This window comes from Haliotis rubra, unplaced genomic scaffold (genome assembly GCF_003918875.1).
Source record: "Haliotis rubra isolate DU_JTF1 unplaced genomic scaffold, ASM391887v1 Scf104, whole genome shotgun sequence".
NCBI lineage: Eukaryota > Metazoa > Mollusca > Gastropoda > Lepetellida > Haliotidae > Haliotis > Haliotis rubra.
This window is the reverse complement of record NW_025764937.1, coordinates 550031-565483: the sequence shown is the minus strand read 5'-3', so window position 1 is coordinate 565483 and position 15453 is coordinate 550031. Positions and strand designations below refer to the sequence as shown.

Genomic DNA, 15453 nt, shown 5'->3' with positions numbered 1-15453 from the left:
TTTTCTAATGCGTGTATTGTTGAAAGAGATTCGTGGGGTTGTCCAAGCAACATGGCGTGGGGTGCAATCGGTCTGAACCAGAGAGTTGGCCCCGTGGTGTTCCAGAATCTTGGTCCAGGATGAGGAAATGCCGTGACAGCTGCTCGCTATATTGACCAAGTCATAAGATCCCACGCTGTACCACATTTTGGACGTCACAGAAATCACATCTTCCAGTAAGACAACGCTCGTGCCCACACTGCCAGAGCAACATTGTACAGTCGATGCAACGCCGTCATCGGTGCCAATGGAGGCCACACACGATACTGACTTGAGGTATCCCAATGGCACCAGGGGCGGTGGGGTAGCCTAGTGGTTAAAGCGTTCGCTCGTCACGCCGAAGGCCCGGGTTCGATTCCCTACATGGGTACAATATGTGAAGCCCATTTTTGGTGTCCCCCGCCGTGATATTGCTGGAATAATGCTAAAAGCGGCCTAAAACTAAACTCACTCACTCACTCACTCAATGGCACCATGTTTGGTGATCTTTTTTGTGCGAGATCTAAATATGATTCCCCAAAAGATGTTAACTATAATTGTCAAGTTTGAACTAAGTCCTCCTTTTTGATTGTTAATAAGAGCGAATTAAAGTGTTTGCTTTAAGAAACCTTTATCGGTGTGGTGTTTCTTTTGCGGTTCAGTATATATATATTTTCCTGTTGAAGTTCTGTGTTCGGTTATGATAAAGCAGCCTATCAAAGATTTCACGCTTTGGCGAGCACGTGCGCAAGTCCATCCGCTGATCTGAGTTTAGGTTTACGCTGCTTTTAGCAATATTCTAGCAATATCACGACGAGGGACATCAGATATGGGCAATCGAACCCCGGTTATCGGCGTGACGAGCGAACGCTAACTACTGGGCGACCCTATCGCCCCGTATATATGTATGATCTGTGTTTGGCCGGGTGCGTTGGGCCGGGCGTGTTGCGGCGGGTACATTGAGCCGGGACAAACACGGGTCCAACGATCAAGTGCAACCATGAATGACGTCATAATATTGTTATAAAAGTGACATAATTCATACAAGACGTTAAATTCAAGGCCTCTGTGTTTACATAAACACTGCTTCAACATATATATACCGCTCAAAAAAAAGGTAAATAACACGCTGTTACTTCTTAAATCTTAAGACATTGCATAACAGTGATTGACTGACTTTAGTTTTACGCCGCAGTCAGCAATATTCCAGCTATATGGTGGCGGTCAGTAAGTAATCGGGTCTGGGTCAGATAATCCAGTGATGCGCTCGATCTAGCAAGTGGGATACGGTGACATGTGTCAGCGAGCCGGACCACCCGATGCCGTTAGTCGCCTCTTACGCCAAGCATAGGTTACTGAAGGCCAATTCTAACCCGGATCTTCACGGGTCCACTGTATAGCAGATTAAACAAAGTCGTGTGAAAGAATCGGGTGTTCCTTTACTTCTTGTGAATAGTATACTCTACTATGCATCAACAGATGATTCACACTATGTATACGATGACGATTTGGCTATTCATGTACATGAGGTCAGGTTATTCAGGTTACCAAAGGCTTTGGATATTTCACCAAATAATTCCGAACAGAGCTCGGTGCTTGGCCGAGAATTCCTGCAGTATGGCAATCAGCATGGTTAGTTTGTTGCGAGGGGCAACAGCATTCCGGACATCAGCTGCTACACAACGTACTCTCGCAGACATGATGTCACTCCTGGATCAAAGCAATGTTGTCCCCGAAACAAGTGTGGCCATGACCTATTAAACTTTGCCATAACCAGTTCGTCTCCCACAGGAGATGGTGAATGTGACTCCGTCCTGCAAGACAAACGACACGTGATATATCATCGACTACATCAATAATACGTCTTCAGTAAAACGTCATTAATTATACGTCATCAGTAATATGTCATCACTAATACGTCATCAATAACACGTCATCAGTATTACGTCATCCCTAATACGTCATCAATAATGCATCATCAATTAAACGCATTTACGAATATTATTTACTAATTATGATTACATCTTTACAGCAATGTATCTTCACCTTTTCTGTGTCTGATGCTACCGTATACCTTTGTTTGTTGACTTTGTAACCATGGGAACAAATAAAAAATAAATAAAAAAACTTTTCGATATTAACAAAATTACCGTTGAATAGCTATATCGTTTGTGTTTGATTTTAGGCCAGATCAATCATAGATTTTGTTAGGTGGCAGTGGTACTTTGTACTTGGTGACAATCATTCGAATGTTCTTTATTTAGACTTGCGCGACACAAATTCTAGAATGTACCACAGGCCTGGAAGCTTTTTATTATATGAGGAACTTGCCCCTCATCTCATTTTGCATCTCAAGTTACAAGACAATAGCATTGAGATCATTTTACCCTGGATTTCTGTCCAACTCATTGATGCAGCAAGGCGAATATTACCATCAGTGTCTTTGTTGGTATAATCACTGCTTTCGTAAGGCGACTATGCTTGTCGTAAGAGGCGACTAACGGGATCGGGTGGTCAGGCTCGCTGGCTTGGTTGACACATGTCATCGGTTCCCAATTGCGCAGATCGATGCTCATGCTGTTGATCACTGGATTATCTGGTCCAGATTCGATTACTTACAGACCACCGCCATATAGCTGCCATATAACACTTCTAGCCGCGCGTGTTTCTATAATTGTTTATTCGTTTCTGAACGTATTACCGCTCAATCTATATGATTTCGTAGCTAAAATATGTTTACAATTATGCTTAGAAATTATGGGAAGGGAAGGGGGGTCATTGATTGTGTACATGACATGCAGGGGGGTCACTTATTTTGTACATAAATGTTGGGGGTCATTCACATTGTACATGCTTCTCCATAAAATCATCATCACTGCCCCCCCCCACACACACACACACACACACACACCACCACCACCACCACCCCCAGCCTTAACTTATGAACGGCCCCTTATTACTGTGTCTAGTCCTATGAAAACATCTTTCGACTGGTTGAAACCAAGTTCAAATAATCATGTATACAAGTTTGGATGTAACCTCTCTGTAGCCAAATCAGGGTACATTATAAACGCGAAAATGAGATGCATTTCCTCAAGATATTGCGACGATGGCCGGCCCTGGTTTTGTGGAATAAGCGTCAGCTCGGACAACAGGTGATCAGGAGTTTGATCCCCGGCCGCGTCATACAAAGTTAGTACTTGATGTGTCCCGACCAGGCGCCCGGCTGGGATATTTCAGAAAGACTGAGGGGCGGTGGGGTAGCCTAGTGGTTAAAGCGTCGGCTCGTCACGCCGAAGACCCGGGTTCGATTCCCCACATGGGAACAATGTGTTAAGCCCATTTCTGGTGTCCCCCGCCGTGATATTGCTGGAATATTGCTAAAAGCGGCTTAAAACTCCGTCAGTCAGTCAGAAAGACTGGTCGGGCCGGAATCAGTATACGGAACACAGTATCTATAAGTGGTGTTTATCGTCTTAAACTGCGAAACGGTATCTCACTTGGCTGGGTCTACAAACGTGTGGACTAGTACATTCAGCCAAACGCACATGCACGTCCTTTACAGGTGCAAAGTCAAGAAGGTGAAGTTTAAACTCATATCAACTCATCTCACTGTGTGCTGAAAGATATCAAGCTTGATGAGATCCCACCACGGCCTTGTGTTTCTTTGTTTGTTGCTTAACGCCGCACCCGGCAAAGGTCCAGCAATATGGAGGCAGTTTGAAAATAATCGAGCCTGGACCAAACAATCCAGTGATCAAAGGTATGAACATCGATCTACGCAATTGGGAAACGATGGCATGTTTCAACCAAATCAACGAGCCTGATCACCCGATCCCGTTAGTCGCCTCTTAAGACAAGCATGGGTTACTGAAGATCAATTCTAACTGGGATCTTCACGGGTCTCATCACAAGGCAAAACATTGATTACACAACAGTCTCGTTTCCTGCTGACTGGGTTCCGTCCTATTGCGCAACTTAGTACGATAACCAGTCCAGATTTTTTAGACCAACTCATTCAACTGGTTATATAAACATTAATCAGTATTATTTGATACATCATTTGTATATCGCAACACTACGCTCATTTATATTCTCGCAAACACGTCGGGCAGCGTGATCCGTCGTACAGTGTGCTCTGAAAAACGCAAATCTGGAAATCGCGGAAATCTCAAAAGGAGGCTCGGACGCAAGAAACGTACGGAAGTGATATTATATCACTCACATTGTACGTTACAAAAATACATTGAATAAGCGCAAAGAACACATAACAGGTATGACCAGTGAGCCATTATGAATTGTAAATCATTTTACGACCTCATCAAACAGGGGCAGTCTGTGTGACGTCTTAATTACGGTTATGCTATCTAAACCTCGCCATAAAATATGGAAATACGATATTTTTAATAAATTTTAAAATTAAAATTAATTTGTAAATACCATTTTCTTATGAAACAAGGAAGTGGAATTTCGTGTAACCATAGTTGTTTGTAGTGTCTCTTTTCACTTTCACACGAGAAAATTCGGATAGGCTGAAAAGTAGGTCATTGTCTGAATTGGTTCATGAGACTCATGTTTCGGTTTGCTTGTAGATATGCTCGTTACCGTTGTTTCAATTTCTCCTATAGACAAACTTTTCACTTTGCAGTCCTCTCGTTAATGTATAGCCAGATTACCAAAGATCAAGAAGAGGAACACGTTGAAGTGAGTGAGTGAGTGGTTATTACGACGCTTGTAGCAATATTCCAGCAATATCACGGCGGCGGACACCAGAAATGGGCTTCACACATTGTACCCATGTGGGGAATTGTTCAAGTGTGAGATGTGTAATCAAATATAGATCACAAACTTTGGTATCCTAGAATTGGAAATGGCGCTTGCATTAACACGAGAATGATTCGTTTGATATGGTTGAGGCGTCTTCTTTATCTGCATTAGTGATACGCAAACAGAAGCTGATCATCTTGTATTTGTGATTGAGAAGTAGTGTTAGACATATTCAATTTCACGATCCTGTCCTTTGCCAATGCAATCTCCGAGGCAATGGTCCAAGAACGTGTCATAAGAGTCAATTCATTTTATTTCACGTGCTTAATCGATTCCACGAGAGGACAATAAGTAGCATTTAATTCTGTTGCCGACATTCACTGATGAAATCGGTATTGTTGTGTCTAAATGCAAATTTTCAAAACTCATATCCGATTTACACAAACAACGAGTACGCCCAACTTCACAATTCGTGGCTTCTGTCACCTTAATTTCGTGCACCAATGGTTTCAATTATCTATCTTTCAATTCATCCACAATTCTAATGCAATATCCGCTCAACAAATAACACGTGTGACTGTTTTGAACTAAATGCAGATCAATCTCTCTGATCGACTCCTTTCAGTTCATTGTCTTATTTAAGAATACGTCACTTTGACGAATGTCAATTAATTTGATTGACACGCAACGCCAACATTATGGACATGGCTTTTTAAACCACGGTTACGGTGGTCCTGATCCATTTGGCAACATCACTGACAATGAAGAATCTACTTTGTATACCAGTACCTATTCATGATTGATTTGGCAACGATTTGGCAACACCACTGACAATGAAGAATCTACTTTGTACACCAGTACCTATTCATGATTGATTTGGCAACGATTTGGCAACACCACTGACAATGAAGAATCTACTTCGTATACCAGTACCTGGTCATGATTGATTTGGCAACGATTTGGCAACACCACTGACAATGAAGAATCTACTTCGTATACCAGTACCTGGTCATGATTGATTTGGCAACGATTTGGCAACACCACTGACAATGAAGAATCTACTTCGTATACCAGTACCTGGTCATGATTGATTTGGCAACGATTTGGCAACACCACTGACAATGAAGAATCTACTTCGTATACCAGTACCTGGTCATGATTGATTTGGCAACGATTTGGCAACACCACTGACTATGAAGAATCTACTTCGTATACCAGTACCTGGTCATGATTGATTTGGCAACGATTTGGCAACACCACTGACAATGAAGAATCTACTTCGTATACCAGTACCTGGTCATGATTGATTTGGCAACGATTTGGCAACACCCTATCAATGACGAACCTTCTATGTTTACCAGTACCTGATCATGATTGGTATGGCAACTATATGGCAACACCGTAGAAAGGAAGAGTCCTTTCTATTTACCAGTACCTAATCATGATTGATAGAGTAATTTAATTAAAAACGTTTTGCCAACGGGATTCGTACAGGCCAGGTCCTTCATAATGGAGACATAAAATTAAACATTTAATGTTTACTTACATCAAGACCAAATAGTTATACAGTTTAAGAAAGGATAAGTGTGTTTTATACATTATCATTGTGCCGTTATATACATGGAACGATTTAGCAACTCTTCGTTTAAACACGAACATACTGAACAAAAGCTTGCTTTTTTGAACGGTGATAGAATGCATATACGCTGTTATAATTTTGCCACAAATTAATAATAATTAGTCTACTGGTAAAAATGTTCGTGTTGGGCCTTTGCGAATTGGATATTACCTTTGAATATGTATATCATATCCACAAAATAATTCACTAGCCTAAAAATTGAATGTAGAAACTAAGCAAAAGATTACAAAAAGTTGAAAATCAATCATTTATCAGGTTATAATCTTGCATGAATTAAAAGTGCATAACTTAAGTGGGAGAGAGTGATATATTCAAAACATGACGCCATGAAAATTCACTAGCCAGTCGGGCAACTGACTTGGAGATTTAATGGCCCGACTGAATTTGTACTAGCCACGGGCTAGATGGGCCAGTGGCTATTTCGCACACAGTTGCAGAGTAAAGCATTAACGTGAAAACCAATCTTTTGCTTTGAACGAACTAGCGAGTTGCATTTAGCCTGTCAGCTGGACCCCACAGATATGGAATATGATTACCTTAATGAGTCCGAACATTGTTGCCCATAATCCATAGTTAGGTACCATGTCCCTCCCGGAGGCCCGTCGGACAAAGGTCTGCAGCACCACCCCTCCCGCCAGGTACACAACGAAGGTCCCGAAGAAGCTGGTGGGTAGTTATACATGACTGTACATTCTATTCAATGCTGCATTTGGTTATTTAATGGTGTGTTTAACACATAGGGATGACATATGTGTATCATAATTAGCAAACATTGGCAGGGAGTGAATCTAGGTAATAACAGACTTGCATCAAGCAGAGATATCTGGATGAAGCACACGCTTTATAAAGGGCATCTGGATCACAAAGATGTAACATGGCGGGTATCTAGATGGCAAATATCGAGATGACAGATTTCTGGCATGGAAGCTATCCAGATGGCAAACATGTGGCAAGGTCTGTGTGACAAACAAGACATTCAGATGAAAAACGTGGAATGCAGCTTATCTAGATATCAGTCTGTACAAGGACGGGATGAAGATGACAAATAGGTGGCAAGAGTATCTACATGACAAAGAAAGGGCATAGAAGGTATCCAGGTGCCAACGGTAGGGCGTGGAAGGTATCTAGAAATGACAAAGAAAGGGCATGGAAGGTGTCTAGATGCCAAAGATAGGACATGGAAGGTATGCAGATGCCAAACATAGGGCATTGAAGGTATCTAGATGCCAAAGATAGGGCCACAGATAGGTCATTGAAGGTATCTAGATGTCAAAGATAGGGCATTGAAGGTATCCAGATGCCAAAGATAGGGCATGGAAGGTATCTAGATGCCAAAGATAGGGCATTGAAGGTATCTAGATGCCAAAGATAGGGCATTGAAGGTATCCAGATGCCAAAGATAGGGCATGGAAGGTATTCAGATGCCAAAGATAGGACCAAAGATAGGGCATTGAAGGTATTCAGATGCCAAAGATAGGACCAAAGATAGGGCATGGAAGGTATTCAGATGCCAAAGATAGGGCATGGAAGGTATCCAGATGCCAAAGATAGGACCAAAGATAGGGCATGGAAGGTATTCAGATGCCAAAGATAGGGCATGGAAGGTATCCAGATGCCAAAGATAGAGCATGGGAGGTATTCAGATGCCAAAGATAGGACCAAAGATAGGGCATGGAAGGTATTCAAAGCCCAAAAATAGGACCAAAGATGGGGCATGGAAGGTATCCAGATGCCAAAGATAGGGCATGGAAGGTATATTTAGATGCCAAAGATAGGGCATGGAAGGTATTCAGATGCCAAAGATAGAGCATTGGAGGTATTCAGATGCCAAAGATAGGTCATGGAAGATATTCAGATGCCAAAGATAGGACATGGATGGTATATAGATGCCAAAGATAGAGCATTGGAGGTATTCAGATGCCAAATGAAGTAATATCAAGCTCACTTCGGTTTCTTACGAGTATGCAAGGGTAAGGGATTATATAACGTCAAGGCATAACTTCCAACAGCGTCTGGGACAGGAACGTTTTCTTATTATTTCAGGTTGGAATATAACTCTGGGCAATATAAAAATAGATGGGCAATAGAAACAAAAACGAATATCTTCACATGCTTCATGATAGTACATAAATCATGGAAACTGTAAGATTAAGTACACCCAAATAACAGACATGGTGGTAATGGAGGATCCTATATGCCAAAGAAAGTGTTTTGAGGGATTGTGCAGACGCCCTTAATAGCAACTCACACGATGACAAGGATGCTACCGATAGATATCCCCCCTTCAGGCTCCGGGGGCCCTTTGGTAGGTCCTGGTCCTGCTTTTGGACAAGCGTACTTGCTGGTCAACGTCATCAGCTGCAATGAGTAAGCTTGTTAAGTGAAAAAATGCTTTAGGGAAAACACACATGCTGGTAAGCTCTAATGAGTAAGGTAAATAAATGAAACGCTGCTTTTGGACAAGTCCACTTGTTGGTCAACGTAATCAACTGTAATGAGTAAGGTAGTTAAGTGACAAAATGCTTTAGGGCAAACACACATGCTGGTCAGCTCTAATGAGTAAGGTACAACTGCTGTAAGGTCAGCTTAATGAGCAAAAACACATGCTGGTCAGCTCTAATGAGTAATAAAATGAAACGCTGCTTTTGGACAAGTCCACTTGTTGGTCAACGTAATCAACTGTAATGTAAGTTAAGGTAGTTAATGCTGGTCAGCTCTAATGAGTAACAAAATGCTTTAGTCCACTTGTTGGTCAAAACAACATGCTGGTCAGCTCATAATGAGTAATGAGTAAGGTAAATAAGTGAAACGCTGCTTTTGGACAAGTCCACTTGTTGGTCAACGTAATCAACTGTAATGAGTAAGGTAGTTAAGTGACAAAATGCTTTAGGGCAAACACACATGCTGGTCAGCTCTAATGAGTAAGGTAAATAAATGAAACGCTGCTTTTGGACAAGTCCACTTGTTGGTCAACGTAATCAACTGTAATGCGTAAGATAGTTAGGTGAAACGCTAAATGTGGATGTACACTTGCTGCTTTGACAAATATTGAAGGTGCATCACTTCGTGAAAGTTTAATGTGACACAGAAATCTAGATGAACATTATGAGGGATGGAGGGTATCTAGATGACAAATTTGGGAAATCTAATGTGACAGGAAATTCCGTAATAACGCAGGGCTTGGTCTTTGTGCACACTGGTGGATACGGATGACGATTATTGGTTGTTTGGGTTTTCTAGAATAATCTAGTATGGATCAGACAATCCAGTGATCATTATCATGTGCACCGATCTACGCAAATGAGACAGGATGACATGTGTCAACCAAGCGAGTCTGACCACTCGATCCCGTTAGCCGCCTCTTACGACAAGCATGGGTTGCTGAAAACCGATTGTAACCCGGATGTTCAAGGGTCGATGACGATTATTTGGGAGAGGCTATATTTGTATAAAGCAGGGGTGTGTGAGGGAGCTACACCAGGGAGGGGACTGATACTCACATAATTTCCAGGGTTACTCGGATCCTCCCCTGTGATGGCAAGCGAGGCCTCTTGGGTCTCGTCACATGTCAACGTCACAATCGTCGTCCTGTTCACAAATTACAACTGATGACTTTTATGTTCCACTGACCTGAGGGGATGCGGAGTGCCCTAGTGGTCATAGTGTGCGCTCGTCACACCGAAGACCCGGGTTCGAATGTGTGAGGCCCATTACTGGTTTTTCCCCCTCCGTGATATTGGTCCAATGTTGCAAGAAGCGACGTACAAAATATTCACTCAGTGACCTGAACGGTAATGTGTCATGTCCACAAACTGATTTTCTGGTAACAGAATGGACAGGGCTCGTGTAGCATTCTTGTTCTGAACGAAGTCACCATTTTGTTGTCTACAGTGTTTCGTCTTTTCATGATGAGTAAGTTTAATTTTTACTCCCCTTTAGCAATATTCCAGCAATACCACGGCGGGAGGCACCAGAAATTAGCTTCACACATTGTACCCATGTGGAGACTCGAACCCGGGTCTTCGGCGTGACTAGCGAACGCTTTAACAACCAGGCTACCCCATCGCCCCTTTATATGATTAATGCTACCATGGCTACGTGAAATGCTCGAATTTGATTGGTCAATCAATAAAATCAGATGGTATCAATTTGGGATTGAAAATGCGTCCGATTTCACGGCGCTTCGCTGCGCACATATACAACACTGCCGCACTACTACAGCTTGACCACCAATATGGCTAATATCAACACAACAGACGTGATGTAAATGCCTACAAAACATTTATTAAAACTCGAAAAATACAATTATATGATTTTTCCTTCACAATTATTAGGGAAACTCACTATCATATTCATTTCTATCATAAAAATATTCAAACTCAATGACAATACACAGCCCCAAACATAACCAAACAATATCTAACATATAAATCAGAAAACCTTGTAAAATACATCCCTATCTATACAAAATTTGCAGCAAAACGTTAGTACACATTTGCCTACCTGGTAAATGGTATATTAGTTCCCTTTAGAATGGGAAATTCACAAGAAAACGGTCAGACAAAACACCAAATTTATGCCACTCATAATCCATTATGTCCTGTTGCATCGTTCAAAAAATAGATGTCAAAACTTGAACCACCAGAAAGCTCTTCTCTGCTACGCGTTCGGCTTCAAATGAAATTTAGAGACTATCAATTCGGTCTAACATTTATTTAATTTCCAAACACAGTACGTGTATCTCCTAAATAAGCAGCGTGTTAGGTTAATATTACATATGCTGACTTATCTATAGGAGTCAGCTTTGTTCTTCAGAAATTGTAAATTGATGTTGAAGTACCTGGTGATGTCGGTGGTGGAAGAATAGTGGAGGCTGAGAGAAGTGGCTTCATTCACGAACTCAGCTGAGGCCTGGTCACCCAGGTTGTAGTCGGTACCGGTGCTGCTGTCAGATTGGCATGCCTGCAACAGCGAGTGAGTGTGTGAATATAGTTTTACGCCACTTTTAGCAATATTCCAGCAAGATCACGGCGGGGAACACCAGAAATGGGCTTCACACATTGTACCCGTGTGGGGAATCGAACCCGGGCCCTCGGCGTGAAGAGCGGACGCTTTAACCACTAAGCCACCCCACTGCCCCCTATACCATGCAACAGAGTTTAGATGATTAGACTGAAAGTAAGGCAATTTGGTTTGATGCCGTGTTAAAAGGTTTTTCAAGCGCAAGTGCGAGGTCTGATGGGTATGTATAGGTTAATCACCCGTACAAGGTAGTTATTTAAATGAGCGGCTTTAGCTAGGACTTTAGCCCGAGCTGAGTTTATTTAAATAACTACCGTAGTGAGGGTGATTAAACGGCTCACACCACGAGGGCATACTTATTTTATACGCGTATAATGTATTAGGCATGATAAAGATTATCAAAATGAGTTCAATGTTATTGTGTTTAAATAGAAACAATTGCCCTAGGGCAGTTATTCAGTTATGCTACTAAAACACTTCCAAGAACAATGGACATAACTTTCCCTAGTGGTTTAAGGTGATGAAACCCAAAGGCTGATTGATGGATTGTTCAACGCCGTACTCAGCGGTAGTCCAGCTATATGGCGGCGGCCTATAAATAATCGAATTTCAGATAGGACAATCCAGTGATCCAGTTAACCGTCTGTAAATAATCGAGTTTGGACCAGACAAGCAAGTGATCAACAGCATCGAGCTTCGAACTACGAAAATCAGCGAGTCTGATCATTCGATCCCGGTTGTCGCCTCTTACGACAAGCATGGGTTGCTGAAGACCAATTCTACCCCTGATCTTCACGGGTCCAAGCCCAAACTTGATGTGGTGCCGAGATCAGGACGATGATGTTCCTGGCATCCTGAAGGACACTATATCAGGGACGCAGACTAGTGGGACTCTCATATCACACACGCTATTTTCTGTTAAGTTGGACCATGCTTGAGACTTACCGCGACCTGGGTACAGGCACTTGTGCCCTCGGTGAAGTCTTTGCAAGGATTCCACGAGTACTTAAAGGTGGAACCACTTGCGTCTGGCTGGTCGAGGAACCTACAACAGAAAACAGACTACTGGAATCGATCTAAGAAACACACTTCGTGAATTTTGGCAGTTGGCCGACATTTACTTAAGGCTGCCGCTTAATTCTAAACGGATAACAGTTACATACTGCAGAAATCTACAAGTCAGAACATCCCAACTAACACGAAAAAAATGTGATAAAAACATCCCCAAAACATTTCGCAACTGTTCCAGAAATATATTGGTATGGTTCCAGAAACTTTTCGAAACAGTTTAATTAAATTTCAATAGCATATTGATTAGTAGTGAGACATTCTTAAAACCCTACGGAAACAATTAGGAATTTTTTAATTTTTTTAAACTATTATGAACCTATGACAATGTTATCTGTTAGCTGGGAGATATACTCAAGGAACAAAGAAACGATAACAGATAGATAATCCAGGATTCTACAACAGATAGTTTGATATACTTCAGTATAAGTATATACACTACATGTGTATATATACCGTTGTAAAAAAGCACGTTACGGCAGTCGTAAGTCTATGTTAAGGTATGGGAGTCACCTTAGCGCTAAGATCGCTTTGTACAACGGTATTCTGGAACGTACAGCAAAAGGCAGACATTCCGTACTGAAAGATGGCACACAACAGTTCAAGAAAGGCTGACGACATATAAGAGACGTGATACGTTCAAGCTTTCTTCACCATATGCAATTAAACACGATGCTTGCAAAACGCACTGAACATGAGATGCTTTTCTCTTCACATTTCAGCGAGTGAGTGAGATAAGTTTGCTTTTAGCAATATTCCAGCAATATCACGGCGGGGAACACAAGAAATGGGCTTCACACATTGTACCCATGTGAGGAATCGAACTCTGGTCTTCGGCGTGACGAGCGAACGCTTTAACCACTAGGCTATCCACCGCCCCTTCACATTTCAGAACCCATTGAGATACATATGCACCACGCTATCATTTCAATTCAGATATAGTTAGAAAACGTGGGTTTCATATTTATGAGTAAGTCGTGTTTTACGCCGCTTTGAAAACTGTTTCAGGTAAAAAGGGCGTGTCACAATCGGAGGTTAAAACGCATACTGACGTTTTTTATACCCTGACCATATTTTATGCTCTTACCTCATTGACCCTACCTCTAACAATGAGTGAGTTCAGAGTTAGGCCGCACTCAGCAATATTCCAGCTATATGGCGGCGGTCTGTAAGTAATCGAGTCTGGACCAGACAATCCCGTGATCAACAGCATGAGCATCGATCTGAGCAATTGGGAACCGATGACGTGTCAACCAAGTCAGCGAGCCTGACCACCCGATCAGTCACCTTTTACGACAAGCATGGGTTACTGAAGATCAATTCTAACCCGGACCTTCACGGGTACCTCTAACAATGAGGCTGAAACGATTCATGATCGGGGATTCAAAGAACACATCGAAAAATCCTGACACTTCTAAGGGGAATAACTCTTCTCAGCGGATTGCTTCTGCTTGATTGATTATGGTGACATATGTAGGTCGAATTTAACATAGAATGTTGAACAAACAGTGTAAAACTTACTTGGCGGACCCGGCTGTGTTGGCGAGAGGAGTCAGATCTATTGTTCCCTTGGAGTTCTTGCACGAACATGATGTCTGCTGGATACACGTGTCTAACACTTGGGTGAGTGAGGGAGTTGGCGCAAACGAGAAGACGAGTAAACAAATATATACACGATAAATATGGCGTGGAGTCATGTTGCTGAATAAACAGGTATCATGTCCCAGATGACAGGTCACTCAGTGCACAGTCAGTATGCTCACGAGGTGACCCGATTCATGGCCTATTGTCACATGGGTCACATGGGAGACTAGGTACACGTCCAACAAGCCTTATACTGGTGTCGCCTGTGAACCGCCAGGTGTCCAAAGCATCCTCGTTATACAGCTGTAGTTGGTAGTGTATTGTTACAGCGCTGAAGTTTGATCAATGGGGAAAGTTGTACCGATATACAAATTCTTTAACATAATGTAAGCGACTTTTCGGCGTAAACGCCCAACACCGTTATCACGAAAGTGTTATCGCGTCGCTTACATTAATAATAAAGACGTTGTATATGCATAGAATTTCCCCGTTTTTCATCAAACCAACTTCTAAATGCCACTCAAAGAAGTTATGTTGTGCGTTGTCTAACACACCAGGAATTGACAAGAAAGAGGTCTTTCCAAAAGACAAGGCAAATTACTTCTATTCTAGCCGTCAACTTTCCCTTTATGTCTAGAAGCAATATTCTTGAACATGCAGGGAGCTGTGGGGTAGCCTAGTGGTTAAAGCGTTCGCTCGTCACGCCGAAGACCCGGGTTCGATTTCCCACATGATACAATGTGTGAAGTCCACTTCTGGTGTCCCCCACCTTATATAGCTGGAGTACTGCTAAAAGCGGCGTAAAATCACATACTCACTCTCTCAGTCACTCTAGAAACTACAGTCTTGCAGTGAATTACATTTAATACATTGCAATCAAGCAACCTCGTGGAGGGCTTCAACATTCAAGTAGTGAGTGAGTGAGTTTAGTTTTACGCCGCACTCAACAATATACCAGCTATATGGCGGCGGTCTGTAAATAATCGAGTCTGGACCAAACAATACAGTTATCAACGGGATGGTCATCGATATACACAATTGTTATACGATGGCATGTGTCAACCAAGTCAGCGAGCCTGACCACCACGACAAGCATCGTTACTGAAGACCAATTCTAACCCAAACCTTGAACAACATTCAAGGCCTCAGTAAAGCTTTCGAAACCCTGTACGGTCGACATGTTGTGATCGGTGGTGCTTTTGGTGGGATACGATGAGTGGATGAAATTTTAATATTTGATACAACATGATGTCCGATGTTATTCACAAAATTAAACTGTGATTTTATCCCTTATTACACTGGTACAAAATGTCCCATGCATGACTGTTTGTAACTAAAGTTCGTTTCTTCTTTAT

General features: G+C 42.1%; 1 protein-coding gene across 1 annotated transcript; it reads right to left on the bottom strand.

Moving 5' to 3' along the window:
• Positions 1–1437: 1437 nt before the first annotated feature.
• Positions 1438–14345, bottom strand: LOC124274442 (cation-dependent mannose-6-phosphate receptor-like). Its single transcript, XM_046709810.1, has 7 exons — positions 14036–14345; positions 12392–12491; positions 11265–11386; positions 9925–10012; positions 8673–8782; positions 6961–7087; positions 1438–1832 (listed from the first exon to the last, which is right to left on the bottom strand). Exons 1-7 carry the CDS (start codon positions 14209–14211, stop codon positions 1776–1778), a joined length of 780 nt encoding a protein of 259 aa, XP_046565766.1. The 5' UTR covers positions 14212–14345; the 3' UTR covers positions 1438–1775.
• Between the last annotated feature and the right edge of the window lie 1108 nt (positions 14346–15453).

Excerpts from the sequence above, each read along its gene's own strand:
- LOC124274442 (XM_046709810.1), bottom strand. The coding sequence starts at position 14,211 with ATGACTCCACGCCATATTTATCGTGTATATATTTGTTTACTCGTCTTC. Across the intron at positions 11,387-12,391 it reads GTGCCTGTACCCAGGTCGCG|GCATGCCAATCTGACAGCAG; the intron begins GTAAGTCTCAAG and ends TCGCTGTTGCAG. Across the intron at positions 8,783-9,924 it reads CGAGTAACCCTGGAAATTAT|CTGATGACGTTGACCAGCAA; the intron begins GTGAGTATCAGT and ends TACTCATTGCAG.